The sequence below is a fragment of the Salvelinus fontinalis genome, chromosome 28 (genome assembly GCF_029448725.1).
Source record: "Salvelinus fontinalis isolate EN_2023a chromosome 28, ASM2944872v1, whole genome shotgun sequence".
In the NCBI taxonomy this organism is placed as follows: Eukaryota; Metazoa; Chordata; class Actinopteri; order Salmoniformes; family Salmonidae; genus Salvelinus; species Salvelinus fontinalis.
In genome coordinates, this window is record NC_074692.1 from 38,239,470 (window position 1) to 38,267,313 (window position 27,844).

The 27,844-nt window shown below is 42.7% G+C and overlaps 1 protein-coding gene across 5 annotated transcripts in view; it reads right to left on the reverse strand.

Moving 5' to 3' along the window:
- Window positions 1-27,844, reverse strand: part of LOC129826680 (collagen alpha-1(XXVII) chain B-like) — a 94,995-nt gene that overhangs the window by 16,247 nt on the left and 50,904 nt on the right. For 2 of the 5 annotated variants that reach the window (XR_008755052.1, XM_055887662.1), the window contains exons 12-32: window positions 27,560-27,604; window positions 24,252-24,305; window positions 20,275-20,319; window positions 18,892-18,945; window positions 18,698-18,742; window positions 18,112-18,165; window positions 17,955-18,008; window positions 17,758-17,811; window positions 17,603-17,656; window positions 16,516-16,569; window positions 16,247-16,291; window positions 12,723-12,776; window positions 9,815-9,859; window positions 9,541-9,594; window positions 8,769-8,822; window positions 7,788-7,841; window positions 6,584-6,637; window positions 3,120-3,173; window positions 2,640-2,684; window positions 1,153-1,197; window positions 836-889 (exon numbers count right to left, since the gene is read on the reverse strand). Coding sequence is in view for 4 of the 5 variants with exons in the window: in XM_055887662.1 (XP_055743637.1) it covers window positions 836-889; window positions 1,153-1,197; window positions 2,640-2,684; window positions 3,120-3,173; window positions 6,584-6,637; window positions 7,788-7,841; window positions 8,769-8,822; window positions 9,541-9,594; window positions 9,815-9,859; window positions 12,723-12,776; window positions 16,247-16,291; window positions 16,516-16,569; window positions 17,603-17,656; window positions 17,758-17,811; window positions 17,955-18,008; window positions 18,112-18,165; window positions 18,698-18,742; window positions 18,892-18,945; window positions 20,275-20,319; window positions 24,252-24,305; window positions 27,560-27,604 (1,071 nt within the window). In the remaining variant the exon portion in view is untranslated. The remainder of the gene's footprint in view (window positions 1-835; window positions 890-1,152; window positions 1,198-2,639; window positions 2,685-3,119; window positions 3,174-6,583; window positions 6,638-7,787; window positions 7,842-8,768; window positions 8,823-9,540; window positions 9,595-9,814; window positions 9,860-12,722; window positions 12,777-16,246; window positions 16,292-16,515; window positions 16,570-17,602; window positions 17,657-17,757; window positions 17,812-17,954; window positions 18,009-18,111; window positions 18,166-18,697; window positions 18,743-18,891; window positions 18,946-20,274; window positions 20,320-24,251; window positions 24,306-27,559; window positions 27,605-27,844) is intronic. The other 3 variants (XM_055887663.1, XM_055887664.1, XM_055887665.1) reach the window with 3 other exon arrangements.

Genomic DNA, 27,844 nt, shown 5'->3' on the forward strand with positions numbered 1-27,844 from the left:
CGCCAGGTACGGCAACTGCTCCACCCTCAACTGAATGGGTGGAACATCCCAACGCATCATGGAACATCCCAACGCATCAACATCCCAACGGACATCTATTGCACTCGGTGTCAAGGAAAGGCCAAGAAGATCATCAAGGACCTCAGTCCCCCGAGCCACGGACTGTTCACTCGGCTTCCGCCCGACAGACGGAGACAATACAGATCCATCAAAGCCAAGACCGAGAGAATAAAAAACGGATTCTATTACCAGGCCATCAGACAGCCATCAATAGCCGTCACAAGCTATCACACACTCACACCCACTCACAGCCAACACTGCTGTCCCATGTTATAGAGACATTGAACCACTGGTCACTTCCCGTTTCACACTGTGTATTTATATACTGTATCACCGACATAGATTATTCTGATGTTACTACTACTGTACATTGTATTTTAGTTATACTGTTTATACACACTGCATATTAATTTATAATCTGGAGTCTTGACATACCTCCTTCTAATATATCTACTGCTGTACATAGCATTTCTAGTATATCTTATGTAAATTCCCCCGGTGTATATATGTATAGATTGCATTTTGATACTGCTACAGTGCTATTTTGGATGTTGATTGGATTTGCTGCCGTTTTTGGATTTGGTTCCGGTTCTTTTTTTTTATTTATTTAAAAAAATATTTTAATTGTTTGACATTTGAGTGCATTGTTAGAAGGTAGTAAGATACGTTTTTCAATGCACCACTATAACACCTGCTAAACTGTGTACGCGACCAATAAACTTTGATTTGATTTGGGAGATGCCTCAGAGTCACATTTAGAGGTAAAATAACTTACCGGCTCTCCTTCTATTCCTTTGGCACCTGGAGCTCCTGAGGGTCCTTTGCGACCCTGGAATATTACAAACCATTGTAAGGAATGGAGATAGTTTAGTGCTTAGGGCACGTCCATTTTCTACTATATCAAGTACATCCTACCTCTAGGCTAGTTGGTTTCGTTACACCAATACATTACTCTTACATTCATATTTAAGTGTATTGTCCAACATGCTACACACAAGCCTCTCTTTTCCAATTGCTAATGGTTTCCCCCAACAGGTATTCACCCTAGTCATGACTAACCTAAAAGAGCACTCTGTTAGCCCAATCACTTACTGGAAATCCTTTAGGCCCAGCTTCCCCAGGCTCCCCAATCTTTCCCTGGAGCAAAATAACAGAAAGAAAAAGGGTTTTAAATAATAAACACATAATATGGTAATTTAGAGGAAATATTTTGGTCATTTTAGCACTGCAAACACATTTATGTAAAGTGACACATGGTTGACATTAATATTCAATGTGAATGTCCCATGCGGGAATCAAACCAACAACTTTAACATTGAATCTTACCAGCATTGTACTCTAACTAAATGAGCCACTGGAACCGCTGATGTAAATGTATTTACAAGTTGAATGTAGTATGAATGGGGACTCATAGCGTGTTTGTCAATATGCATACTACCGTCCTCCATACTCTCACGCTCCGAGTACATTCTCTGAGGACGTTCTCTTGGGTACATACTTGTGAGGACGAGAGTGTGGATAACGCATAAAACAATACATTTGAGCAGCACTCCCCCTACTGTATTACCTCACGCTGCACCTCCACATTCACTGAACCTTCTTCCCGCCAGGACAATGGCAACAATAGAGACCAAACAAGATACACACAAAGCAAATGTTCTACTTCATAACTATCAGTCAGCTACATAATCGTAATAATCCAGCAACCAGATAGTTTAACAAGCAAAAATGACATAAAACGAATGATATGCAAAGTCGATGTCAATTTTACGTGGGTAGCTAGCTGCCAAATAACCAACAGTAGTAGCTAGCCAGTTAATGTTAGGCCTATTGACTTGCTATGGGCTCGCAATCTAAACATGCCAGTATTAATACATTATGGCGCAGCGGTCTAAGGCACTGCATCTCAGTGCTAGAGGTGTCACTAGAGACACCCTGGTTCAAATCCAAGCTGTATCACAACCAGCCGTGATTGGGAGTCCCATGGGGCGGTGCACGATTGGCCCAGTGTTATCCGGGTTTGGCCGGTGTAGGCCGTCATTGTAAATACAAATTTGTTCTTAATAACTGACTTGCCTGGTTAAATTAAATAAATAAATTAACGTATTAAGATAAAATATTGTAGTTAGGTAACATGTGAATAGGAAACATTTAATTCCAAAGTCTGAGCTTATTTTCTCTTGCTTCAACTCAAATAACATGGTTTTACGTGGTTGCGTCATATTTAGGTGCATACTTTTCGTTGAAGCTTGCATCGATATGCAAACGGAGTAAGCATCCGAGAAGCTCCCTCTGTGCTCCGTTTTGCATACTTTGATTTAGACTCTACTCCTACACTCCCGTGCTCCAATTTGGTGCTTGTGGCAGGAAGTAGGTAGTATGCATTTTGAGAAACACCCATAGGATCATCGTACTATATTATTCATTACCAGGCATGGCAAAGTAGTCATGTGAGGTAGGAAAGCATATACCCAAAGGTCCATGGGTTGGACACGGCCCATAACTGGGCAGAGTGGGAGGGTACGAGCAAAAACTGTTATTAAAAACGTAACGGTCTTAAAACTGCTCATACTACATACCATCTCCCCTGGGAAGCCTAGTTTTCCTGGTGGACCATCGGGACCCTGTAGAAAAACAAATTTGTCAATGTCACTTATGGTCTTACTAACACAGACAGACGCACACACACAATACCCAAGAACTCTTGTCTTTAAGAATGCCACAAACAGTTTACAATCATTTTAATTAAAAGTTTCCCAAAGTTGGCAAAGAAAATATCCCTAAAAGAAGATCATGTCCCAGAAAGTGTTCTTCAGATGTTGAAAATAATCAAAGCAATAAAAGACTTGTGAACAAAGCCACATTTAAAAGTATTATATGGACATATTTAAGTACCAAATTAAGGCACAAACAAATGCCGCATTGCAGTATCCATGTTTTCCATTGGCTGTGGTTGGTGTGTTCATTGGGGAATGAAGTCATAGTGTTCCGTAACTGAGGAGGTCCATGCAGCAGAACAAACAATAGTGTGACCTCTGAACTTTTAACCCCATCCTCACCTTTCCTCCAACTGACCCCTTCTCCCCAGCTGGACCGTCAGGACCCCTCGGACCCTGAAGGAGAGAGCGAGAGAGAAAGAATGAGTGAGAGAGGGAGGGAGTGATATATATATATATATATATAGAGAGAGAGAGAGAGAGAGAGAGAGAAAGTCAGGAGAGAGAGAGTAATTGAATGAATATAAAGTGTCATCTTCTTCATGTAGGGCTCTTCAGCCAGAAAGGCGTTTAACAGCAATAAATATTGTCTAACATAAACGTTTAAATGTTCCCACTTAAATGATCCCATTCTACTGCAATTGTGTTAATTTGAGGAATTGCTTAAAAAAAACGATTTCATATTTTATTTAGGCACTTCCCATGACCGCGGTGGGTACTGTGGTTACAGAGAGGAAAGAGGGATTATTGGAGACAGTTTTAAACATGCGACTATGGTTGGAGACACAGAGGGAGAGGTGACTGGTCGGTGCTGTAAATGCTAGGGGTTTTTCTCCTAAAGCCACTTGTGACCTATACAGTAAAATGCACACTGATGTCTCGATTCTGCTCCCATCGTCTTTCCATGATCACATGGCCACAGGATTCAGCTGAACATTGGGGACAGTGTCACACAGAGAAGCCATGACCTTTCAAATACCAACTGCTGAATCATCCGGACCGAAACAACTAGATATCAATGCCTAGGATTCCTGCAGAGAAACTCAAAATATAGGTGAACAGTTTCACAAATTTGATAAAGGAAAATTATCCATGTGCTTCAGGCATCTAGCATGGGTGCATCAAATATGAAAAAGCCATTCTGGCATTGAAGAAAGCATGTTCTGTTTGAAGGAGAAAAATACAGGCTTAGTCATATGCAGTGAACTAGCCTCAACGTTTGTGAGGAGAGGACATCGCTGATAGGACAGCAATTATAGGTCACTTATCCCATGGAAAATCCAGTCAGCCTTCTGATTATAGTTGGGCAGTATGCAGATTTTCATACCTTCATACCGTTTCTGTACCGGGGCATACGGTATAACTGGAAGTGCACACAGGGGGCGCTATTTCAAATAGGAAAAAAAGGGTAAATGCACAAAATAAAGGGATCTTGATCCAGGAGGGGATTGAATGTCTCTGCTGGAACCAAGAAGCTTGATCTTGACATCTAGCCACTTAGCTAGCAAGTTAGCCAACCATTTCATGCATAACTGGAGCCCTGAGCTGGATATAATTGATTTGACACATCTTATATTTCTTATAATTATTCTTAACTTAGTGTTAGTTATAAGCAGTGGCGTAGCACGCACCCCCGCAGGCCCCGCGAGGCGGGAGTGCACCCAACCCCCCCGGCATTGAAAACATACCGTTGATATTTGGAAATACCCTGGTATACGGAATAAACCATATATCGCCCAAGTCTACCTGTGACGTCGGTAAACTACTTTGTTCCATTGCACAGGACAGACTGTAACTAGACACAGTCATTCAGTTTGCTCTCTCCGCTGAGTTCACGAGAATTGAACCGTCCTGTTTCTTTTGAACCCGAGATGATCGTGACACTGACTACGCTTGTCTATTCTCTGCTCTGGCTATGGACGCCATGATCTGTTCTGCGCCGTATACATTCGACCAGACCATGCCTTTTTGCTGGACTTCTTCATCTACCATGCCCATCTTTGTGAATACTATGGCTCCTGGTCTTATAGGAAGAAGAGACTGGATGTATGGTCGAGGTCAAAGATTCAAGGTGGCCAGCATGTGTTTTGTTATTGTACACATATGATTTGGGGAGATGCATCCCTTGAGGACTGCAGAGTCATGGATAAAAATAACTTACACCAGGGGGGGTTAGAGTCAATGACAGAACTGTATACTGTACTCGCCTTGTTCCTCCTCCAGCCTCATTCAAAACCACACTTACTACGGCTGTCCAACCTCAACATACGCCAGTAAACACTCAAGTAACAAAGGAGGACTTGGACTGATGCTATATAGTAAATGGTCCAATCTGTTGTTACAGAAACTTCTCTCTCAAACAGATATCTATCATCTCTGTTCCCAGTACTAATGTGTTACTGGCTAGCCTGGGTGTCAGTCTGCTAGCCTGGGTGCTAGTCTGCTAGCCTGGGTGCCAGTCTGCTAGCCTGGGTGCCAGTCTGCTAGCCTGGGTGCCTGCACTCTTGAAAACTCCTTATGGGATTGTCATAACATGTTTGGCTTGATACTAGGTCTCTGTTTGTTCCTAGGCTTGATAATGGAGTTGGCAAGATCCCAAACAGATCTGGGACCAGTTGGTGGTGGTGCTGATCTAAAAGGTATCACTGTCTGACAAGGTTTGAGTAGATTTTGTTGCCCGGTGCTTTAATAACTGATCTATATAAGGCATTATTATTTCACTTTGAAGAATTTCTGCCTCAGAACCAGCTGGTGATCGTTTCTAACATTAGTCTACTAACAGGCCTAGGCAGCCTTTGGTCACTGTCCCAATAGAAGACGCTGAGGGGTATTTTCCATTTCTTAATGTGTCTTAACTGAGTTTAATTGCGTTCATCTTCTATGGTTTATTTTTATAAGCCTTATTATAATTTACTGCTATTCTAAGTTATTAAATATTCAATATGGGATTGCATAGAACATTAAATGAGTTATGCAAATGTCACGTTCCTGACCTATTTATGTTAGTTGTTATGTGTGTTAGTTGGTCAGGACGTGAGGTTGGGTGGGCATTCTATGTTTTCTGTTTCTGTGTTGGTTTTGGGTTGCCTGGTATGGCTCTTAATTAGAGGCAGGTGTTTGGCGTTCCTCTAATTAAGAGTCATATTTAGGTAGGCGTTGTCACAGTGTTCGTTGTGGGTGATTGTCTCCTGTGTTTGTGTATGTCGTTGCGCCACACGGGACTGGTTTCGGTTTGTTTGTTAAGTGTCATTTATGTGTAGGCTTTTTCCCTGTTCGTGCGTTCTCGTGTGTTATGTGAGTCCGTCGTTCAGATCTGTTCTACACCGTTTATTTGTTTTGTTAGTGTATAGTCAAGTTCGTGTTTTTTCGTCTTGTCATTAAATTCATTATGTATTCAAACTCCACTGCGCCTTGGTTCAATCCCTGCTCCTCTTCGGATGAAGAAGAGGAGGACAGCCGTTACAGCAAAATTATTCCATAATATGCCTATAATTATACCACTTATGCATACTAGAGGGATCAGTCATGAAGTTGGATAGACCTGCAGTGCAATAGACAGTTAGTTAACCCTTTATTCAAACTGTACAATAAAGGGTTACCAAGGGTTATTTTGTAGTTGAAGTCGTAAGACTGTGCATTGTACTTTGGCGGTGTCATGATAGCAAATCTATAGTTAGCGTGCGAAGGTCTGGAAAAGTTTCCATCCACAGCGATACTAGCTTGCATTAATAAAAAAATGTAGCCATAACAAATGATGGTGTGTAGGGAACGTTGTGGATGCTGAAGGAGTCCATCCTGTTCCTTACCCTCCTGCCTTTAGGTCCTCTGATCCCACCGAGACCCCTCGAACCGGCTGGACCCTGCAGGAGGAAGAACACACCACATTATATGATGGAAGGCAGTAACGTTACCACACTCACTGAGACGAGTAGCAGGACTGACTAATGAGACTGGAGCTGGGCCTACAGGATGCTAGTGAATGTAATGCATCTCTATCATGACCAAAGAGCTGATCTCATGACCCTGAAGGATATGTATTTAGTCATGCTTGCACAGGAGATCCTATTGAGATGAAGCATGTAATTTTCAAAGGACACCTGGTCAGAAGAAGTAGAAGAGTATGCTCTGCGATTAACACTAATGCTCTTCTGCTCTTCTGCTGCAGTCTCCTGCGCAGCTTGCTAAAGCATCTCTGAGTCTGACCGGCATGTCTTGCCACAACTTGTGTGATGTCGGTGCACGGCGTGAGGAGACTAAAGACATGTAGACATGCTATAAAGGTAAAGGGTGGGAGCTGCATTAGCTTAGCCAGAGGTGCTTAAGTTTACAGCTGGCATGGCAGCTATCCTGACACTGATTGAGTGTCTTTCTGTCACTTCCCATCAACATCAACCAAGGTATGTGCTGTGGGGAATGTCTCCCAAACGCCTCTTGTGTGTACAACTGTCTTTAGTGTCTAAATGAGCGAAGATTAAACGGTATTAGTGAGGCCTCATCACAGACCTTTCTTGGCTATGTTTATGTAGCTGGATTCCAAACGAGGCAGGCAACAAACCCTTGAGGAGCCAGAATGGGTAGTAGCCTAAGAGTTTTTAAGAGGCTAAGTCTGACCTTTGAAGTCACTTAAACTAAACTCAAACAGACTCTATGCCAAGCTGCTGAATGTACCAAATAGAACAGGTTTTAACTTGATGTCTCATTCAGTTTGTTTATAGCAGTGATGCCTTGCTTCTAAATGCATTCTGCCATGCTGCATCTAATGCCAAACTAGAAACGATGCTATTTCAGAGTAGTGTTGGTGGGATGGGGTTCATTCTTGTAGTAAATCTACAGGGCACAAGACGTTTAAAATGGTACCAAATGTTATGGGCCGGTTTCCCAGACCCAAATTAAGACTATTCTATGGAATAAAAATAATCTCCACTGAAATGAAATTCTGGTCCAGGACTATGCTTAATCTGTGTCTGGGAAACTGGCACTAAATGTGTAAAGCAAACAGGCTTTACTTACTGGTATCCCTAGAGGTCCTGATGAACCACACTCTCCAGGAGTTCCAGGATGACCCTGACAGACACACAGAACGACAGCATGAAGACATTCATCATACTTCAAACCCATTTAAAACCCCTTTCTAACATACTCTAATACTGACTGTGAACTGATGACTATTGACAATTATTAGCTGTTCAACTGTTTCAATGTACTGTATTGTCTATTTTTAGACTGTAAGATGTGGCTGACTGAACAGTTTGTTAGTTTAGGTACACTCTTAGAAAAAAAAGTGCTATCTAGAACCTAAAATAGTTTTTCGGCTGTCCCCATAGGAAAATCCTTTGAAGAACCCTTTTTGGTTCCAGGTAGAACCTTTTTGAGTTCCATGTAGAATCCTTTCCCTAGAGGGTCCTACATGGAACCCAACATAGTTCTATCTGGAACCAAAAAGGGTTCTACCTGGAACCAAAAAGGATTCTCCCTTGTGGACAGCCAAAAAACTCTTCTGGAACCCTTTTTTGTAAGAGTAGTGAGATCTGTCATAACTGTATCTGCCTTACTCTATTACTTCTCAATAGCTGAGGCACTGCGTTGTTATACAATGAACATCTTGAGTCAATATGCTGAGAAGATAATGTAGATGCAAACAATATGGGGCTCCCAGCTGTTTGCTGCTGTGTGAAGCATTTACAATACTAGGTAATGAGTTGAGAAACCAAGAAGAGATTAATCTGGAAACTTCTGCACATTTATATACAACATAAATGCTATCCTCGCTACAGTGCATCCCAACATGAAGTTGCGCTGACTGACAGTATGACTAACAAAAACGTAAATTCGTACAAGATGTACAAGCTATACATATCTCTTTGTCAGTCAGAAGGTTACCTATCTTAGTGCCCCATTGCTCATCTCCAAGCCCACAGGTGACATCCTGTCCTACCCATATAGCGTTGAATGCCCCTGGGAATAGAGACGGGGTCCAGACTTACTCCTTACCATCGCCCCCTTTTCCCCTGGCGGTCCAGGCAATCCCATCTCCCCACGGTCCCCCTGGGAAAACCAACACAGCTATGAGGACCCTGCATCACATAGGTAGGACCAGGAGTCTTCCCTGTAGTTAGTTATGGTCAGGTCACAAAAAAGGTTTAAAAAATGATGGTGCCATGGGTATATAGTTAGCAGTGCGGCAGGTAGCCTAGCGGTTAGACTCTAGTTCGAATCTCCGAACCGACAAAAATCTGTTGATGTGCCCTTGAGCAAGGCACTTAACCCTAATTGCTCACGGTTCGCCGTTGATAATGACAGACCCTGGCTGTGACCCCACTATCCGATGGTGTCTCAGGGGGAGTGGGATATGCAAAAAACACATTGCCAATTCATACGTGTTTTAATACACACTTGTTGCACGTGTGATATAGGACAAATATAAGCACCTACCAAATTATTATTATAATGCACATAATAATTCACATTTCCTGTTGCTGCAAGATGATTTTCTTTCTGTAGCCAATTGGTTCAAACTATGATCCTACATCTGTAGTTATAGCACAAGACATCAACAGGAAGCAAACTCAGCAGGCAAAATGGGTTGAACTGACATAATTAATTTCGACCAGCTTACAACTGTTTGTAATAACATCATTTCAACCATCTTTGCCACTGGGAAAGTAGAGCAATAACAAATCTGAATCTTTCAATATGACCGAAACAACAGTTTATGAGTTGAAAAGCCTTCCTGTAATGTCTAACGCAAAGATACACAGCTAACCTTTTCTCCTGCGAGGCCAGGCTCCCCAACAGGGCCGATGAAACCCACCAGCCCCTGCAGAGACCAACACAGGAAAGCACACAGTCAAAGCCCTGTACTTACACCATGGCCTGCAGAGCAGTGGAGCAACAGCAAAACACACACCATGAACATACGCAGTAAGAGAGAGAAAGACGCACACACACACAAACAGACACACATAAACAGACACACACACACAGAGTGAAGTATAAACAAACAGAGAGCGAGAGAGAGGAGAGAGAAAAGCCTTTACCCTCTCGCCAAGCTTTCCGACCTCTCCAGTTATTCCGGGCTCGCCCTACAGCAGAATACCAAATTAGCATTTCATAAAAAGATTCAAACCTTTTAAAGTTCAGATCAGTCAGAGAGAACATGCTTATTAGAGGCCAGTCCCCCTGGTAATAGAAACGTGACATCTAATTTACACACAGTTAAATGAGAGAGCGAGAGAGAGACAGAGCAACACTGTAAACATATGTTTGCCATGCCAATAAAACGCTTTGATTTGAATTGAGAGAGAGAAGAGAGAGAGAGAGAGAGAGAGATAAGAAAGAAAGAAAGATAGAAAGAAAGAAAGAGTGAGAGCAAGGGGAGACCATGTTAAACAACGGACTCAGGCAGATGGATGGAGAGAGTGATAGAGAGAGAGTGATAGACTCCAGCAGATGGATGGAGAGAGAGTGATAGAGAGAGAGAGTGATAGAGAAAGAGAGTGATAGAGAGAGATAGAGAGAGAGAGAGAGTGATAGAGAGATAAAGTGATAGAGAGAGTGATAGAGAGATAGAGTGACAGGGAGATAGAGTGATAGAGAGAGTGATAGAGCGAGAGTGATAGAGAAAGAGCGAGTTAGTGATAGAGAGAGTGATAGAGAAAGAGAGAGAGTGATAGAGAGATAGAGTGATATAGAGAGAGAATGATAGAGAAAGAGAGTGATAGAGAAAGAGAGTGATAGAGCGAGAGAGTGTGATAGAGAGAGTGTGATAGAGAGAGAGTGTGATAGAGAGAGAGTGATATACTCCGGCAGATGGATGGAGAGAGAGTGATAGAGAGAGTGACAGAGAAAGAGAGTGATATACTCCGGCAGATGGATGGAGAGAGAGTGATAGAGAGAGTGACAGAGAAAGAGAGTGATAGAGAGAGAGAGAGAGTGATAGAGAGAATGATAGCGGGAGAGAGTGATAAAGAGAGAGCGTGATAGAGAGAGAGTGATAGAGCGAGTGATATAGAGAGCAAGAGATAGACTCCGAAAATAGGATGTAGAGAGAATGATAGAGGGAGAGAGTGATAGAGAGAGTGATAGAGAGAGAAAGTGATATAGGGAGAGAGTGATAGAGAGAGAGAGTGAGAGAGTGATAGAGAGAGTGAGAGTGATAGAGAGAGAGTGATAGAGAGAGTGACAGAGAGAGAGAGAGTGATAGAGAGAGAGTGACAGAGAGAGAGATAGTGATAGAGAGATAGTGGGATGGAGAGAGATAGTGATAGAGAGATAGTGGGATGGAGAGAGATAGTGATAGAGAGAGAGAGAGTGATAGAGAGAGAGAGTGATAGAGAGAGAGTGATAGAGTGAGAGAGTGATAGAGAGAGAGAGTGATAGAGAGAGAGAGAGAGAGCGAGAGTGATAGAGAGAGAGAGTGATAGAGAGAGAGAGAGAGAGCGAGAGTGATAGAGAGAGAGAGTGATAGAGAGAGAGAGAGAGAGTGATAGAGAGAGAGAGTGAGAGAGAGAGCGAGAGTGATAGAGAGAGAGAGTGATAGAGAGAATGATAGCGGGAGAGAGTGATAAAGAGAGAGCGTGATAGAGAGAGAGTGATAGAGCGAGTGATATAGAGAGCAAGAGATAGACTCCGAAAATAGAATGTAGAGAGAATGATAGAGGGAGAGAGTGATAGAGAGAGTGATAGAGAGAGAGAAAGTGATATAGGGAGAGAGTGATAGAGAGAGAGAGTGAGAGAAAGGGAGAGAGAGAGATAGTGATATAGGGAGAGAGTGATAGAGAGAGCGAGAGTGATAGAGAGAGAGCGTGATAGAGAGAGAGAGAGAGAGTGATAGAGAGAGTGACAGAGAGAGAGAGAGTGATAGAGAGAGAGCGAGAGTGATAGAGAGAGAGAGTGATAGAGAGAGAGAGAGTGATAGAGAGAGAGAGTGACAGAGAGAGAAATAGTGATAGAGAGAGAGAGTGATAGAGAGAGAGGGTGATAGAGAGAGAGAGAGAGAGTGATAGAGAGAGAGAGTGAGAGAGAGAGAGTGACAGAGAGAGAGAGAGATAGAGAGAGAGAGAGTGATAGAGAGAGAGAAAGTGATATAGGGAGAGAGTGAGAGAGAGAGAGTGAGAGAGAGAGAGAGTGATAGAGAGAGAGTGATAGAGAGAGAGAGTGATAGAGAGAGAGAGAGTGATAGAGAGAGAGAGTGATAGAGAGAGAGAGAGAGAGAGTGATAGAGAGAGAGAGTGATAGAGAGAGAGCGTGATAGAGAGAGAGCGAGAGTGATAGAGAGAGAGCGAGAGTGATAGAGAGAGAGCGAGAGTGATAGAGAGAGAGCGAGAGTGATAGAGAGAGAGAGAGTGATAGAGAGAGAGAGTGACAGAGAGAGAGATAGTGATAGAGAGAGAGTGATAGAGAGAGAGAGTGATAGAGAGAGAGAGAGGGTGATAGAGAGAGAGAGTGAGAGAGAGAGTGATAGAGAGAGAGAGTGACAGAGAGAGAGATAGTGATAGAGAGAGAGAGTGATAGAGAGAGAGAGTGATAGAGAGAGAGAGAGTGATAGAGAGAGAGAGAGTGATAGAGAGAGAGAGAGAGAGAGAGAGAGAGAGAGAGAGAGCGAGAGTGATAGAGAGAGAGTGATAGAGAGAGAGAGTGATAGAGAGAGAGAGTGACAGAGAGAGAGAGAGTGACAGAGAGAGAGAGAGTGATAGAGAGAGAGTGATAGAGAGAGAGAGTGATAGAGAGAGAGTGATAGAGAGAGAGAGTGACAGAGAGAGAGAGAGTGATAGAGAGAGAGTGATAGAGAGAGAGAGTGATAGAGAGAGAGTGATAGAGAGAGAGAGAGTGATAGAGAGAGAGAGAGTGATAGAGAGAGAGAGTGATAGAGAGAGAGAGAGTGATAGAGAGAGAGAGTGATAGACTCCGGCAGATGGATGGTGCATTATGTTAATAGAATCTGACCTTCAGTCCTTCGGGACCTGTTTTCCCTGGGAATCCCTGCCTTCCAGGTCTGCCCTGAACAGAAAACATACATGAACCATAGTACTGAACCTCATCAAACAGTACAGTAGAATCATCATCTGCCCTAAAGACAACCGTCCTAGTATCGTAACCCACCCGCCACCACATTAACAAACCTACAGACAGAATATACTGTAAAGCTACAATCTGTCCTAAGGACTCCTCCAATCTGGCTTTAAGAGTGTTTGGATTAATGTATGGTGTGAAAATGATGGTTGACTTTGTCATGCAGTAGCATAATGTGTCCAAGACATTTGTCCTTTTAGGGACAGAATATTATACTGTCTAATCTTGTTTTACTCAGACCAGTGATATGATGATTGGACGAATGGGTTAGAACAATACAACACTCAAAAACGTTTAAAAGTTTAAGAGCACCAACAAAGCACTCGGCTTTCACACTCATTTCGTGGAATGTATTCTGTTATTGTCAAAGTTTTAATGCCTGAAAAAGATGTGCTACTTTTGTTGGCTTTTCCTGGCAGAGAAGAGAAACGTCACTATCCCTCTCTATATTATTCAAAGACCCAAGTCCATCCACAATGGAACCGAGAATTTATCTCACTAATGCATTAGTAAAACATCATTGGATCGAATGTGTTATATTGAATCAGAATATTCAATGAGTTGTGGTGTCTGTCTTTCGGAGATGGCCGTTTGGAATCCTCTGTTCTTTAATGTGCTTAGTCATCTGTATGAGAGAGTAGAACTGGATTAGTGCTCTGCTATTATTGAACTGGATTAGAGGTCTGCTATTGTTGAACTGGATTAATGCTCTGCTGTTGTTGAACTGGATTAGGGCTCTGCTGTTACTGAATTGGATTAGGGCTCTGCTATGGTGGAACTCGATTAATGCTCTGCTGTTGTTGAACTGGATTAATGCTCTGCTGTTGTTGAACTGGATTAGGGCTCTGCTATTGTTGGACTGGATTAATGCTCTGCTGTTGTTGAACTGGATTAGAGCTCTGCTATTGTTGAACTGGATTAATGCTCTGCTGTTGTTGAACTGGATTAGAGATATGCTATTGTTGAACTGGATTAATGCTCTGCTGTTGTTGAACTGGATTAGAGCTCTGCTATTGTTGAACTGGATTAATGCTCTGCTGTTGTTGAACTGGATTAGAGATATGCTATTGTTGGACTGGATTAATGCTCTGCTGTTGTTGAACTGGATTAGAGTTTTGCTATTGTTGGACTGGATTAATGCTCCGCTGCTGTTGAACTGGATTACAGTTCTGTTATTGTTGAACTGGATAAATGCTCTGCTGTTGTTGAACTGGATTAGAGTTCTGCTATTGTTGAGCTGGATTAACGCTCTGCTGTTGTTGAACTGGATTAATGCTCTGCTGTTGTTGAACTGTATTAGAGTTCTTCTATTGTTGAACTGGATTAATGCTCTGCTGTTGTTGAACCGGATTAGAGTTCTGATATTGTTGGACTGAATTAATGCTCTGCTGTTGTTGAACTGGATTAGGGCTCTGCTGTTGTTGAACTGGATTAGGGCTCTGCTATTGTTGAATTGGATTAGAGTTCTGCTATTGTTGTACTGGATTAATGCTCTGCTGTTGTTGAACTGGATTAGGGCTCTGCTATTGTTGAACTGGATTAATGCTCTGCTGTTGTTTAACTGGATTAATGCTCTGCTGTTGTTGGACTGGATTAATGCTCTGCTGATGTTGAACTGGATTAGGGCTCTGCTATTGTTGAACTGGATTAATGCTCTGCTGTTGTTTAACTGGATTAATGCTCTGCTGTTGTTGGACTGGATTAATGCTCTGCTGTTGTTGGACTGGATTAATGCTCTGCTGTTGTTGGACTGGATTACTGCTCTGCTGTTGTTGGACTGGATTAATGCTCTGCTGTTGTTGGACTGGATTAATGCTCTGCTGTTGTTGAACTGGATTAGGGCTCTGCTATTGTTGGACTGGATTACTGCTCTGCTATTGTTGAATTGGATTAGAGTTCTGCTATTGTTGTACTGGATTAATTCTCTGCTGTTGTTGAACTGGATTAGGGCTCTGCTGTTGTTGAACTGGATTGGGGCTCTGCTATTGTTGAACTGGATTAGGCTCTGCTATTGTTGTACTGGATTTGTGATCTGCTGTTGTTGAACTGGATTAGTGCTCTGCTGTTGTTGAACTGGATTAGGGCTCTGCTGTTGTTGAACTGGATTAGGGCTATGCTGTTGTTGAACTGGATTAGGACTCTGTTATAGTTGAACTGGATTAGGGCTCTGCTATTGTTGAACTGGATTAGGGCTCTGCTTTTGTTGAACTGGATTAGTGCTCTGCTTTTGTTGAACTGGATTAGTGCTCTGCTGTTGTTGAACTGGATTAGTGCTCTGCTGTTGTTGAACTGGATTAGTGCTCTGCTGTTGTTGAACTGGATTAGTGCTCTGCTGTTGTTGAACTGGATTAGTGCTCTGCTAACTGGAGTGATATATTGGCATGTATTGTTGAATTTGGGACGACTCCAGACTAACTCTTTATTTAGTCTATAATGGATGCAAATGGGAAGTCTCTGTAGGAGGATGCTTTATGATGGAATCCAAGGCCAGGCTACTCACTGACACAATCAGAAAAAAGGTCTGGATTTCAGAGCTCGTTTACCGGATCTTGGAGAGAGAGAGCCTGCGTCCCAAATGACACCCTATTCCCTACACAACTTTAGACCAGAGCTCTATGGGCGCTAGTCAAAAGTTGTTCACTATATAGGGAATGAGGTGCTATTTGGGATGCAACCAGAGTCTATCCTCATAGATATCCAGATGTTTATGATTATTCAGAGTAAGGAATGGAGGATATGTCCATCTATGATGGAGGACAAGCTCACAAAATATTAGGCAAGGGAAACAGAGAGCCATTCCAAGCCGTTTTATAAATTGATTTTTCAGTATTTTTAATGAAGCATTGAGATTTACTTCCAGTGTTTAGCAAAATGGCCATTCTCCAAAAGTAACATCTTAAAAATGAATGCGGAAAGTAGATATTTGGACAGTTTTCATAATAATCCTACTAACTGGGCTAACTGCCTACGGATGGAAATTAATGGCTTTATTTTCATTGGTTCAAAACCAGAAAGCTTTTTTTTTATTTTATAAGCCTATCTCATCCCAGGCTGTTGTCTTTGTATAACAGATGAGCACCATGTGGAGATGTGGCCGTGCACAGCAGTTTTACTAACCAAACTCATGCCACAAATGCACAATAAGCAGTCAGCCATCTATCAAAATAGATTTTCTGCACAATAGACTGACAACTCTGCCAAGAGCTAATGGTATATAGCTAACCATATCATAGCGATTCAGCTGGCTTCCCACTCTGAAGGTTCCTGGTTATGAAACAGGCTTTGGGATGGTGAGAGGTGAACATTTGGGGGTTTTCATGTGCTGAGTGACCCATATTGTATTTTTGGACTTCCTTGTTTTGTTTGTTTTGGTTTTGAGCTGTCCAATCAGCGCTCACCTCCGGTCCTGTAGGTCCAGGTGGTCCAAGTGGCCCCTCATCGCCCTGGAAAACAATATGGAGACAGAGGGTCAAGACAGGGACAATACCCCTTTGTACAACAACACTTTGCACTATCACTAGATCATGTGGAAATGCTAGATCATTGCTGTCATATATCTTACATATAGTGCATACTATATACATAGCCAAAGTAAGAGTTGGTCTTGACATGCTATGAATACGTCAAGCATTGTATGTTTTATGTAGTAAACTAAAGACAATCCCACCTCTAGTCCAGCTGTTCCTCTGGGCCCTGGTAAACCTCTGTTTCCTGGCTTCCCCTAAGAAGAATGATACAGGATGTTAGATTGTGTACGGACCCCATGTTGCTGTCCATGATGCACTGGCAGTCCAACAGCACTAGTCCCCAGCATTCCCCACGCGACCCAGAAAGGACTTCCAAGGTCTATGGACCTGCTCCAACCACTGTTCTTTGTATTCACTAAAAACCAACTAAACCTCTCACAACACTAAAGATACTCATAAAAGTGCTTGATCATGCCAACTACGCCACATGAGGATGTCAAGTTGCTACATTAAAGCCACGTTTATACCTGGTTCTAACATGCATCATTTTTCGTGATCTTGTCCACATTCTGATTGTGCCCACATTTTCAGACAGGTGTAGACAACTAAAACATGCATTGTGGTCTGATTATGATCAGGCACACATTGTAGACAGATCTGGACAGAGAAACAATTTAAATCATCATTCAAATCATTGACAGGTGGCACCATTGACTTATGGCATCAATATTTATCTTAAATACTATATAAAACTATATATATTATTTTGAAAGAATAGCTGTTAAATAATTTGCAGGGAGGGACCAGGAGATTTTTATTTATTTATTTAACCTTTATTTAACTAGGCAAATTAGTTAAGAACAAATTCTTATTTACAATGACGGCCTAGGAACACTGGGTTAACTGCCTTGTTCAGGGGCAGAACGACAGATTTTTACCTTGTCAGCTCGGGCATTCGATTTAGCAACCTTTCGGTTACTGGCCCAATGCTCTAACCACTAGGCTACCTGCCGCCCCAAAGATCTGGTCACAATGCTTACACGGTGGACGGATATAAGACACATCAGAATGTGGACAAGATCAGGACAAAATTGTTCTCTGTACAGATCTGTCTACAATGTGTGCCTGATCATAATCAGACCACAATGCATGTTTTAGTTGTCTACACCTGTCTGAAAATGTGGGCACAATCAGAATGTGGACAAGATCAGGACAAAGGATGCATGTTAACACCAGGTATAAACAAGGCTTAATAGGTGTGAGATAGTTTCATTACAGGCTACTGACCTTTGGGCCCTCTGGGCCGTTGTGACCTGGTGGGCCGATGTCTCCTGGGAAACCCTGAGAACAACCAGACAACAGGTGGTCATCTCTACTATACATCACAAGGAGAAGGTAAGACCTGGGTCATGAGTAATCTTGACGCCCTCACAGATCCTTACCTCTTGGCCTGGAGGGCCAGGTATACCATCAGGACCCGGCTCACCTGTCACCCCCTAGGACAGAGACAGCATTGTAGTTTGCTGGATACCCTTTGTATCACTAGCCATTTTAAAAGTGATAACCTAGTAATATACTGTACTGTATACTGTACATGGTCCCAGGTACACATACCCTATATAAGGGTTAATGGACTCACATGTGGCCCTGGTTTCCCTCGAATGCCTGGCAATCCTGGTGAACCCTGGATACCCTGTAAAACAACGAGAACATTTCTGTGAAACGAAAGGATAAACCCCTGACACAGAGACTCAGACGACAGTCATCACCATCTGTTAAGTAGGGAAGTGAAATACCTTGTCACCTTGGAATCCATTCTCTCCTTGCTCCCCTGGAAGACCAACGTCATCCTGAAGGAAGACAGAGATTAGGAGAGGTTGGAGTTAGGAATAAACTAAAAGTACAGTACAAATCCTGCACTCTATCGAGTCAGCTGAGGGCATGAGGCAGACCCAGTATGCCCAGCAGGCAGCTCTAGGGCTGTCAGCTGGTTACCTGTAGACTGCACAGGAACACTGCACATCTGGCTGAGTACAGTACGTGTATATGTGCATTTTTACAAAGAAAAGTACATATTTCTCAGTAGCTTATACATACAGTATGTGTGATATATGGAGAACATAGCAAGCCTAAGCTCTAAACTAGCAGTGATTGATGATAAGCTACAGTAGATACAGTTAGAAGCCATCTTGTAGGCTTGAGGGTGGTCTACAAACTGTTCCTGAATCAGATTTCTAGAGATGTCTATGTAGTTATACAGCATGTAACCACCTCGTCCCCTGAGAGCCAGCTGGGGGATGAGACTATATTGCATGCAACATTTTTATCTGATAGCATGGTTGATATAAATACAATAGGCTAATAATGAGGTATTCAGATCACCTTATCACCTTTCAGTCCTGGTTCTCCTGGGTTTCCGGGTACCCCCTGAATAACCAGATGAGTAAACAGATATAACATTGCCATAGCGATAGAGATGAACCCCTCTTGAAATGATGCCACCTGCGTTATATTACATCTACATCATCATGTAAGAGCGTTTAGAGTAAAAGTGAGTAAAGGAGTAGGTTAGTTACCTTGAGTCCACATGGTCCTGGCAAACCCATCATCCCTAGAGGACCCATGTCTCCCTGCCACAAACAACATACAGAACACACACACTTAGAAGACGGAACACTTGGAACACTGCAGTAGAACAACGATATCATACACATTCCCAACAAGCTTGAATGATGATGTAATGCTCCTGCTCTATGTTCTTTATGGCAACATTTAGGACATCTGCTTAGCTCTGTTTATCATCAACAATATTGCAACAAGGCAAGTCATAAACAGAGATCCCCAACCAAGCAGAGTGTCCTGGAGAGAGAAGCACAGAGATCCCCAAACCAAGCAGAGTGTCCTGGAGAGAGAAGCACAGAGATCCCCAAACCAATCAGAGTGTCCTGGAGAGAGAAGCACAGAGATCCCCAAACCAAGCAGAGTGTCTTGGAGAGAGAAGTAGAGATCCCAAACCAAGCAGAGTGTCCTGGAGAGAGAAGTAAAGAGATCCCCAAACCAGCAGAGTGTCCTGGAAAGAGAGAAGTAAAGAGATCCCCAAACCAAGCAGTGTCCTGGAGAGAGAAGGACAGAGATCCCAAACCAAGCAGAGTGTCCTGGAGAGAGAAGTAAAGAGATCCCCAAACCAGCAGAGTGTCCTGGAGAGAGAAGCACAGAGATCCCAAACCAAGCAGTGTCCTGGAGAGAGAAGCACAGAGATCCCAAACCAAGCAGAGTGTCCTGGAGAGAGAAGCACAGAGATCCCCAAACCAGCAGAGTGTCCTGGAGAGAGAAGGACAGAGATGCCAAACCAAGCAGAGTGTCCTGGAAAGAGAGAAGTAAAGAGATCCCCAACCAAGCAGAGTGTTCTGGAGAGAGAAGCACAGAGATCCCCAAACCAAGCAGAGTGTCCTAGAGAGAGAAGCACAGAGATCCCAAACCAAGCAGAGTGTCCTAAAGAGAGAAGCACAGAGATCCCCAAACCAAGCAAAGTGTCCTGGAGAGAGAAGAACAGAGATCCCAAACCAAGCAGAGTGTCCTAAAGAGAAAAGCACAGAGATCCCCAAACCAAGCAGTGTCCTAGAGAGAGAAGCACAGAGATCCCAAACCAAGCAGAGTGTCCTAAAGAGAGAAGCACAGAGATCCCCAAACCAAGCAAAGTGTCCTGGAGAGAGAAGCACAGAGATCCCAAACCAAGCAGAGTGTCCTAAAGAGAGAAGCACAGAGATCCTCAAACCAAGCAGTGTCCTAAAGACAGAAGCACAGAGATCCCCAACCAAGCAGAGTGTCCTGGAGAGAGAAGCACAGAGATCCCCAAACCAGGCAGAGTGTCCTAGAGAGACGTACAGAGATCCCCAAACCAGGCAGAGTGTCCTAGAGAGAAGTACAGAGTGAATGTACACATGGCTTTAAATACTCACAATGAGGCCAAGAACTCCATTAGGACCAGGGGCTCCCAGCTCGCCCTAAGAAAGAAAGAGAGAGAGAGAGAGAGATATAGAGAGAGAGCAGATTGCTAAGGTTATAGGCTTTGTTCTAAACAAATACAGGCAGAAGAGAGGCACAGTGTTCCTTTCCGCTGCTGGCAGAAGGATGGGGGAGAGACCCCAGCCCTCGGTTTGTTTGTGTTTTCCCCTGATAGCTTGTGTAATCTCCAGCTCCCATCTCGTGGGCCAGGCCAAGCTAATGAAAGATGGTGCGACACACAGAGAGGGGCTTGTTGTCCCCGGTAATTACCCCACTGCTACATGCCATGCCCATATCCGCTCCAGGGAGAGAGAGAGAGAGAGGGAGAGGGGGAGAGAGATATGGAAATGAGGTGGAAACTGATCTGCACTTTCTAACCTCCTGCCAAATGTATGAACATATCAGAGACACATATTTCCCTCAGATTACACAGACACACAAAGAATTCGAAAACAAATCCAATTTTGTTAAACTCCCATATCTATTGGGTGAAATACCTCAGTGTGTCATCACAGCAGCAAGATTTGTGACCTGTTGTCACAAGAAAAGGGCAACCAGTGAAGAACAAACACCATTGTAAATATAACGTATATTTATGTTTATTTATTTTCTCTTTTATACTTTAACTATTTGCACATCATTACAACACTGTATATATACATAATATGACATTTGTATTGTTAATTTCACTTTTGTTTATTATCTATTTCACTTGCTTTGGCAATGTAAACATATGTAAATTGTGTTAAATTGAAATTGTATTGATAGGGAGAGAGAGTGAAAGAGATAGACAGCGAGAGCAAGAGATAGAGAGAAACGGAGGGAGAGGGAAAAAGAGGGGAGCTTTTTCTAAACGGAGAGATAGATGTTAGAGTCCAGTGTGGCCTTCCTACCCCCTCCCCCTTCTCCCCTCCCTCCTCCCCTAGCTTCATTATGACTGAAGGAGAAGTTATTGAGCCAACAGGAACTTTCCCTCTCCCCTGTTGGAACAACAGGGCAGGAAATGGTGTTGTAGAGGTCTGTCGAGGTCAGACAATCACAATATCTCTATACAGTTGCCACTCAAAGAGCTGTTAAGAAAGGTAGAGTTGAGGAAGCTTCAGAACCACATTATGCCCTCATGTCAAACTAGCTTGAGTGGGATGTGGTCTAAGAAATTGCTTTAGTGAAGATATGATTATCTTTTTGACCTTGTGAAGTACACTACACCGTTCATTGCTTGGATATACACACTTATGCAGTGATCTGACTCTCCCAAGTTGTCACCAATGCAGCTACTGAGAAGTGCATAAGAGTGTATATACTGCTGCTATAATAACTACTTAGCAATGTGAGTGCTCTAGGTTACAGAACTTACAGACAATACTGCAGCATTTAAAACAGTAGACAAATTGTCCAGATCTCAGAGTCCAGAGCCCCTTCCCTCATGACTGTGAATGTGGATAACTGTGGTCTGACATGATCAAAGACCAGATCGAGATGCTCTGGGCATGTAACTATATAACAAACTCTCAGGCTGGAATCATTATGGGCTCAGGAGTAGGAAATCCTCGGGAGGTCCCAGGAAGAAGCAAATGAAATGAAATGCAGTGTGGAGGTTTACGTACCCCAACAGGGGAAACTAAAGGTGGTTGTTTTCAATTCATCAAGTGTGACTTCAATTTAGCATGTCTGTTCACCAGACAAATAATGTTAGTGTGTGTGTGTGTGTGTGTGTGTGTGTGTGTGTGTGTGTGTGTGTGTGTGTGTGTGTGTGTGTGTGTGTGTGTGTGTGTGTGTGTGTGTGTGTGTGTGTGTGTGTGTGTGTGTGTGTGTGTGTGTGTGTGTGTGTGTGTGTGTGTGTGTGTGTGTGAGTTTAAGTAGTGCCTGGAAGCAAACAGCCAGGGTATGCAGTTTACACCATTTACGGGCTGATTGAGCCCACTTGACCACTGTACTGAAATGATGTGAATCAGTCATTCAAATTCTCTAAATAGATTGTTGTTGTGTATACTTCAGGAGATAATGCACTGGCTAATTATTGAATCCAAACCAAGATACAAAAACAAAAAGGCTAGACCTGTGACTTTAAAAACAAACAAAAGAAACCTTCAATAAAGGCTGAAACTCAAATTGTTTCTTTTGTTTTTTTTCTAATACAGTGGGGCAAAAAAGTATTTAGTCAGCCACCAATTTTGCAAGTTATCCCACTTAAAAAGATGAGAGAGGCCTGTAATTTTCATCATAGGTACACTTCAACTATGACAGACAAAATGAGAAAAAAAAATCCAGAAAATCATATTGTAGGATTTTTAATGAATTTATTTGCAAATTATGGTGGAAAATAAGTATTTGGTCAATAACAAAAGTTTATCTCAATACTTTGTTATATACACTTTGTTGGCAATGACAGAGGTCAAACGTTTCTATAAGTCTTCACAAGATTTTCACACACTGTTGCCTGTATTTTGGCCCATTCCTCCATGCAGATCTCCTCTAGAGCAGTGATGTTCTGGGGCAGTTACTGGCCAACACGAACTTTCAACTCCCTCCAAAGATTTTCTATGGGGTTGAGATTTGGAGACTGGCTAGGCCACTCCAGGACCTTGAAATGCTTCTTACGAAGCCACTCCTTCGTTGCCCGGGCGGTGTGTTTGGGATCATTGTCATGCTGAAAGACCCAGCCACGTTTCATCTTCAATGCCCTTGCTGATGGAAGGAGGTTTTCACTCAAAATCTCACGATACATGGCCCCATTCATTCTTTCCTTTACACAGATCAGTCGTCCTGGTCCCTTTGCAGAAAAACAGCCCCAAAGCATGATGTTTCCACCCCCATGCTTCACAGTAGGTATGGTGTTCTTTGGATGCAACTCAGCATTCTTTGTCCTCCAAACACGACGAGTTGAGTTTTTACCAAAAAGTTATATTTTGGTTTCATCTGACCATATGACATTCTTCCAATCTTCTTCTGGATCATCCAAATGCTCTCTAGCAAACTTCAGACGGGCCTGGACATGTATTGGCTTAAGCCGGGGGACACGTCTGGCACTGCAGGATTTGAGTCCCTGGCGGCGTAGTGTGTTACTGATGGTAGGCTTTGTTACTTTAGTCCCAGCTCTCTGCAGGCCATTCACTAGCTCCCCCCGTGTGGTTCTGGGATTTTTGCTCACTGTTCTTGTGATCATTTTGACCCCACAGGGTGAGATCTTGCGTGGAGCCCCAGATCGAGGGAGATTATCAGTGGTCTTGTATGTCTTTCGTTTCCTAATAATTGCTCCCACAGTTGATTTCTTCAAACCAAGCTGCTTACCTATTGCAGATTCAATCTTCCCAGCCTGGTGCAGGTCTACAATTTTGTTTCTGGTGTCCTTTGACAGCTCTTTGGTCTTGGCCATAGTGGTGTTTGGAGTGTGACTGTTTGAGGTTGTGGATAGGTGTCTTTTATACTGATAACAACTTCAAACAGGTGCCATTAATACAGGTAACGAGTGGAGGACAGAGGAGCCTCTTAAAGAAGAAGTTACAGGTCTGTGAGAGCCAGAAATCTTGCTTGTTTGTAGGTGACCAAATACTTATTTCCCACCATAATTTGCAAATAAATTCATTAAAAATCCTACAATGTGATTTTCTGGATTTTTTTGTCTCATTTTGTCTGTCATAGTTGAAGTGTACCCACGATGAAAATTACTCTCATCTTTTTAAGTGGGAGAACTTGCACAATTGGTGGCTGACTAAATACTTTATTGCCCCACTGTACCTTGAGTGTTTGATTGAGCCTGCCTGGAGTGCCAGAAGAATGAGCTTTGCACTTTTGGGACTATACCATTCGTTCCATTGTGCCAGTTGAGCTCAATAGAGCACAACGTAAGTATTTGAAAGAAGGAAATATTATCTGAACATAGGTCTGAAGTGATGGCCAGGGGAACAGTCATCTCTGCTGTTTGACTTACTGGGTTTCCGTCTGGTCCTGGTGGTCCCCGCTCGCCAAAGTCCCCAGCAAACCCCTGAGTACACAAACACAAAGAGAGTAGGCATGTTATCACTCTGTACCGGGGTGGCAGAGAGCTGTTAAACACTATGGAAGAAACTGATTGAAACACAACCATTCTGGAAAGCATCACAATTGTACTAAAAAGAATGGTATTGAAGCATTAATGCTTGGCATGGCCAACCATATCATTACATACCATTACTTTCCCACACCCAGAGTAGTTGACTGTGAGAATATGTTCTTGGAATATTGGGCTTCCTAGTATAAACCATAATGGTGTGGCTGTATATTAGACACAAAGCTAAAGTATTACGGCATGCACATTGGTTACAATGCAGTATTTGTTGCGTGGTTTTGCTTACCGTTCAGTTCAGCACATCAGCAGATAAAATAATAGTGATGAATTTCTAAATTAGTTTAGTTAATGAGTGATTACCTAATTTCCCTTCTAGTAACTACAGTATTAATTTATTGATTCTTTACTTCTCCTTTATGTTTACCCACACTGCACTTCTGAATGTGCGGAAAATAAACCAAACACAATGTCAGCACTCAGTAGACAAACTCCATCCCTGTCAAAGAGGTTTGCAGAATAAACCCCAAGCAAGCGAGCAGCACGTCAAGCAGCACGTCCAGCAGCATGTCAAGCAGCATGTCCAGCAGCACGTCAAGCAGCATGTCCAGCAGCACGTCAAGCAGCATGTCCAGCAGCACGTCAAGCAGCACGTCAAGCAGCATGCTGTAAACAAGCTCCTTGGACTCTTTATTCCTAGAGACTGTGTGCGTGCGCGGCGGCAGGAAATTCCATGGCTGAATGTTTGGGAGTGCGCGTGCTGCGCTGAGCCTCGCTGGCAGGAGCCCTAACCAGCAGCCTGGGGACTGACTGGCTGGCCCGGGATCTGCTGACTGGGCTCTTTCCTTTCCTCCTCCTCCTGGGTCAATCTGTTCCATTATAAAACCAGAGAACAAGAGTTGTGACGCTATGATAGGCTACACTGAGGCTCTGGGAGGCTGAGGTTTCCGCTAGGCCACACGCTCAACGTGTGCTGCTTGTCACAATGCCAAGGTCAACAACACCTTGCTGTAGCTTCAGCTTCGACCTTGGCCCTTCTCCACCACAGAATACAAGCGCTGTAGTTACTGTAGTCACTGTATAGACTGTGCCTGTATGATTAACGGTACTAGTAGTAGAGGTCTCATAGGCCCACAGAGTGAGGATGGAAAATGTAATATTAGATGAAGCGATGGTGATATTACCAGCAGTTTCTATTGCATGAGATATTATTCAGAAGGATGGAATGTGTGTGGCAGGCAGAGTGTTGAGTTAAGCATTAGTAAAACATCTGGGGGAAAGTAATACATTGGTAATTGCTGCAATGTGATGCCTTCGAAAATGTGCAAAATGGCGCTTTTACCCAAACATTATAATAGTGTTGGTTTAAAGTAAAACATTTAGCTACTCCTCAGCTCTTGAGTTGTTTTAACTCAAAGATGTTACTTGAAAGATTGCAGGTAGTACGACATCTGCTGGAAAGGTAATACGTCTGATCCCAGATTAGATCTGTCATATGCAAGTGCCACTCAGAGAACATTACGCTAGTAACAGTGAACATACAGAATGTTTAGACGACTCAATGTAAGGAAGAAAAACTAGCTACTGAAGATGAGAAGGAGAAGGGCTGGTACGGCACCACAGAAACAAACACTAAGAGAGATGCCATCATCAAATGCTAAAGTTGCACTCTCCTCATAAAAAAAAAGACATCTTAGTAATTTAGCAGACACTCTTATCCAGAGCGATTTACAGGAGCAATTAGTGTTAAGGGCCTTGCTCAAGGGCACATCAACAGATTTTCCACCTAACCTACCTTTTGGTTACTGGCCAAATGCCAAACAGCGAGGCTACCTCAACAGCTATTTATAGTCTGCGCCAGCTTCAATTGTCGTTCACTGACCATCGTCAGCTTCATAACCCACTTCATCATGTAACATTGTAAAGCTATGCTTGGGAAAATATCTCTATTACATAAGTAATTTGGAACATCAGGATTTTCCATGTAAGCACAACTCAATATGTTGCTGGGAGAATTGGAAATCCCCATGCAGGCGCCAATGAAAATACTTCCCTGGTCTGTGACTAGCTGGGCTGGAATTCCAAAACCAAAAGTTCCTCCACTGCACAAAACATTGTTCCAATGTAATAGATTTTGTTATAGTCCAGTGTAAAATACTTTGTTATTGTCGAATGTAAAAGGCTTTTTTATAGTCCAATGTAATAGACTTTCGAATATCACATACACAATCAATGTTTCAATTGTCTCAAGGCTTAAAAAAGCTTCTTTAACTTGTCTCCTCCCCTTCATCTACACTGATTGAAGAGGACTTAACAAGTGAAATAAATAAGGGATGATAGCTTTCACCTGGATTCACCTGTTCAGACAACATCATGGAAAGAGCATGTCTCGTTCTTAATGTTTTGCACACTCAGTGTATAATCAATGGGATAGTTGCCAATAGTGCCCTAGTTGTAGTCCGTTGAGATCTCATCCTATTCTAAATGATATACTGTATAGACTAGTGGAAATATGCAGACAGACTCGAGGCTCAAGGGGTAGCCAGCCATCTCAAGAGTGAAAAGACAACAGTCTTCAACAGTCTTCCACTGTGGTTGTGTGAAGGCTACCACAACATGCATCACTGATGTCTGGCTAAAGCCAAGATGCCCCCATACACGCTCAAGACTGTTCCTCTGAATAATAGCCATGCCATACTCACTAAATTACCCTAGCTGTATCTTTAAAGGGCAATTTTGCCACTTTTCAACCTCATATTCATCATCTCCAGCACCAAACCGGTATCTACACATGTGAAAACAGCTTGTTTCTATGGTCTGTGGTTAAAAAGATTAGAAGAAAGGCCCTTTAAAAAATGCTTCTCTGTGACATCACAGGGTAGTATTAAAAGTAAAAAAACGTTGAGTTTCAACCTGCCACATGTTCCTAGACCAAGGGAGGGTATGTTCCTGCTCCCCGCGTCACCGCTTTAACTTTTGGTGAACATTTCAACTTTATATTTTTTCCCTACAAAACATAAAAATGCGTCCGTTTTTACATACTTTGACACTGGTATTGTACTGGAGATAATGAAAATTAGGTTGAAAAGTGGTGGAATTGACCTTTAAGGTATGACAGAATGGGAAAAAGGAACAGTTGATTTCATGGTATTATTGCATTCACTATAAAAAGGTATGTTGAGAGAAATCTTTACCGGCCTACCCATCTTGCCCTTCTTCCCATGAACACCAGGAATTCCCTGAGGAGGTAGAGAAAAAGAGAAGGATGGGAAAAGAAAGAAGAGGAGGGGAACAGCAAAAGAAGAGGTAAATGTCAATAATAATTTCATATTTATTTTACAAGCAGATTATGATTGGTTCTTTAAGGTAGCCTACTAGAACCAAAACACATACTGTATCAAATGTAAGCTAGTGTATGTCCAAAAATTCTCTCTAATACAGCCTACAATTCTACTCCAGTTGCCTGCGGGGGTTCTGGG